At 48.0% G+C, this 1,559-nt stretch overlaps 1 protein-coding gene across 1 annotated transcript; it reads right to left on the bottom strand.

Moving 5' to 3' along the window:
- Positions 1 to 825: 825 nt before the first annotated feature.
- Positions 826 to 1,044, bottom strand: LOC110277365 (uncharacterized). Its single transcript, XM_052256812.1, has one exon. It carries the CDS (start codon positions 1,042 to 1,044, stop codon positions 826 to 828), a length of 219 nt encoding a protein of 72 aa, XP_052112772.1.
- Between the last annotated feature and the right edge of the window lie 515 nt (positions 1,045 to 1,559).

Raw genomic sequence — 1,559 nt, 5'->3', positions numbered from 1 at the left:
ACAGGGTTACGCGCTGGGTGGCGCAGCGCATCTGTTTCGGGTACAGGGGCAACGAGGGGTGCTAACCCGGCCACCCAACCCCCCTAAAATCATAGGGTCAGGGGCGGGCCGGCCATAGGTTCGAATCCTGCCACCTTTCTTGTGGATCATCCTGTGGTTACCGGATGATGGGAATAACAAAGCAGAATTTTTTTTGAATAAGCACACACAGCACGAAATGTCAATAATATATGAATTGTTTCATTATTCGTTATTTCCGGGTCTTTTCGTTGCATTCACTTACAACAAGAAAGAACCACCAGCGTTTGGTGCAGCACCTGCATTTTGGTGCATTCTTCTTTCTTTCCTTGGTCTTTCGTTCCGTCATATTCCTAATAACTTATCAAATTACAACGTATTAACCGCTAATGCACCTTTCTTTTATCAAATCTCAGGGACATGGTCTAATCATGAGGGTAGTATTTTATCATGGTGTCGGATCCCACGTTTTTATGGATTCCTTCTTTGTTACCGGGGTCGACCCCAAAGCCATAATGTCTCAAAACGAGGAGGCCATAGAGAAGTTTTTTATTACTTTGTCTCGAACTTCGTGAAGAACTCCATTCTATCTCTCCCTCGTTACGAACAAAAAAGTGGGGCTGCGCCCCAGTTGTACACTCCCTTCGTTCTACGAACCCTTGTTGATTCTGAACTTCGTTCGCGAAGGAACCGGACGTTTGACGGGCCAGCCCTTTTTTATGCGCCGCTTTACCCTGAAAGGAAATTGAGCTTTGCTCCTCTAGGTGCTAGGCGCTCCCGTGGTTCGCGAGAAGGAAAAAGAAGGACTCATCCTTTGTTGCATCTGGCGCGAGATGATAAAGAGAGAGCTTCGTCTATCGATGAACAGCGGATTGACGGAGCTCTTGGCATTGCTTTGTTTTTCTCTCCTTTCCTATCAGCGAGTTCCGATCCTTTTGTTCGAAATTTCTTCGTTCGTACCGAACCGCTTGCAGAATCAAATCCTGTTCCACAAGATCCTATATCAGCTATACATCCTCCTTGCATTTATGCCGGAGACGTCGCCAGTGCTATGGCATTTGGATTATGTAGATCAAAAATGATGAACGGGATTGTGGCACTCCACTCGCCGCCAATGCGGAAGGATGCCGCCGAAAAGAAGGGAACGCTGCTTCGCTCCGCTGGATGCGTCGGATCCCGTATAACAAGGGATCTTTTTAACAACAAATTCAAACATGTGGTCGCAAAATGCTATCCAGCTCTTTTGTTGCGTAGCAATAGAAGCCTGCTCATGCTGCTTTGGCGGCGCTTTTTCGCCTTCTCTTCGCTCTGGACAGGAGCGCTAGTGGGCACGGGGAGGGAGCAGGCGAAGCGTGTCATTCGTAATGAACAGAAAGATACCACTACTTCGCCTCTTTGTTGGAGCGCCGGCGCGAACACAGTGGTATCTGACCAGGACCAGAAACTGATTCGAATTTGGATCTTGACATGTCGGTGGTTTTTAACCGTGGGCATCATGCCAGGAAGTTGGTGGGCTCATCATGAATTAGGTCGGGGTGGCT

The sequence above is a fragment of the Arachis duranensis genome, unplaced genomic scaffold (genome assembly GCF_000817695.3).
Source record: "Arachis duranensis cultivar V14167 unplaced genomic scaffold, aradu.V14167.gnm2.J7QH unplaced_Scaffold_95825, whole genome shotgun sequence".
In the NCBI taxonomy this organism is placed as follows: Eukaryota; Viridiplantae; Streptophyta; class Magnoliopsida; order Fabales; family Fabaceae; genus Arachis; species Arachis duranensis.
Note: the sequence above shows the minus strand (reverse complement) of the source record. Positions and strands in the feature narration are given on the sequence as shown.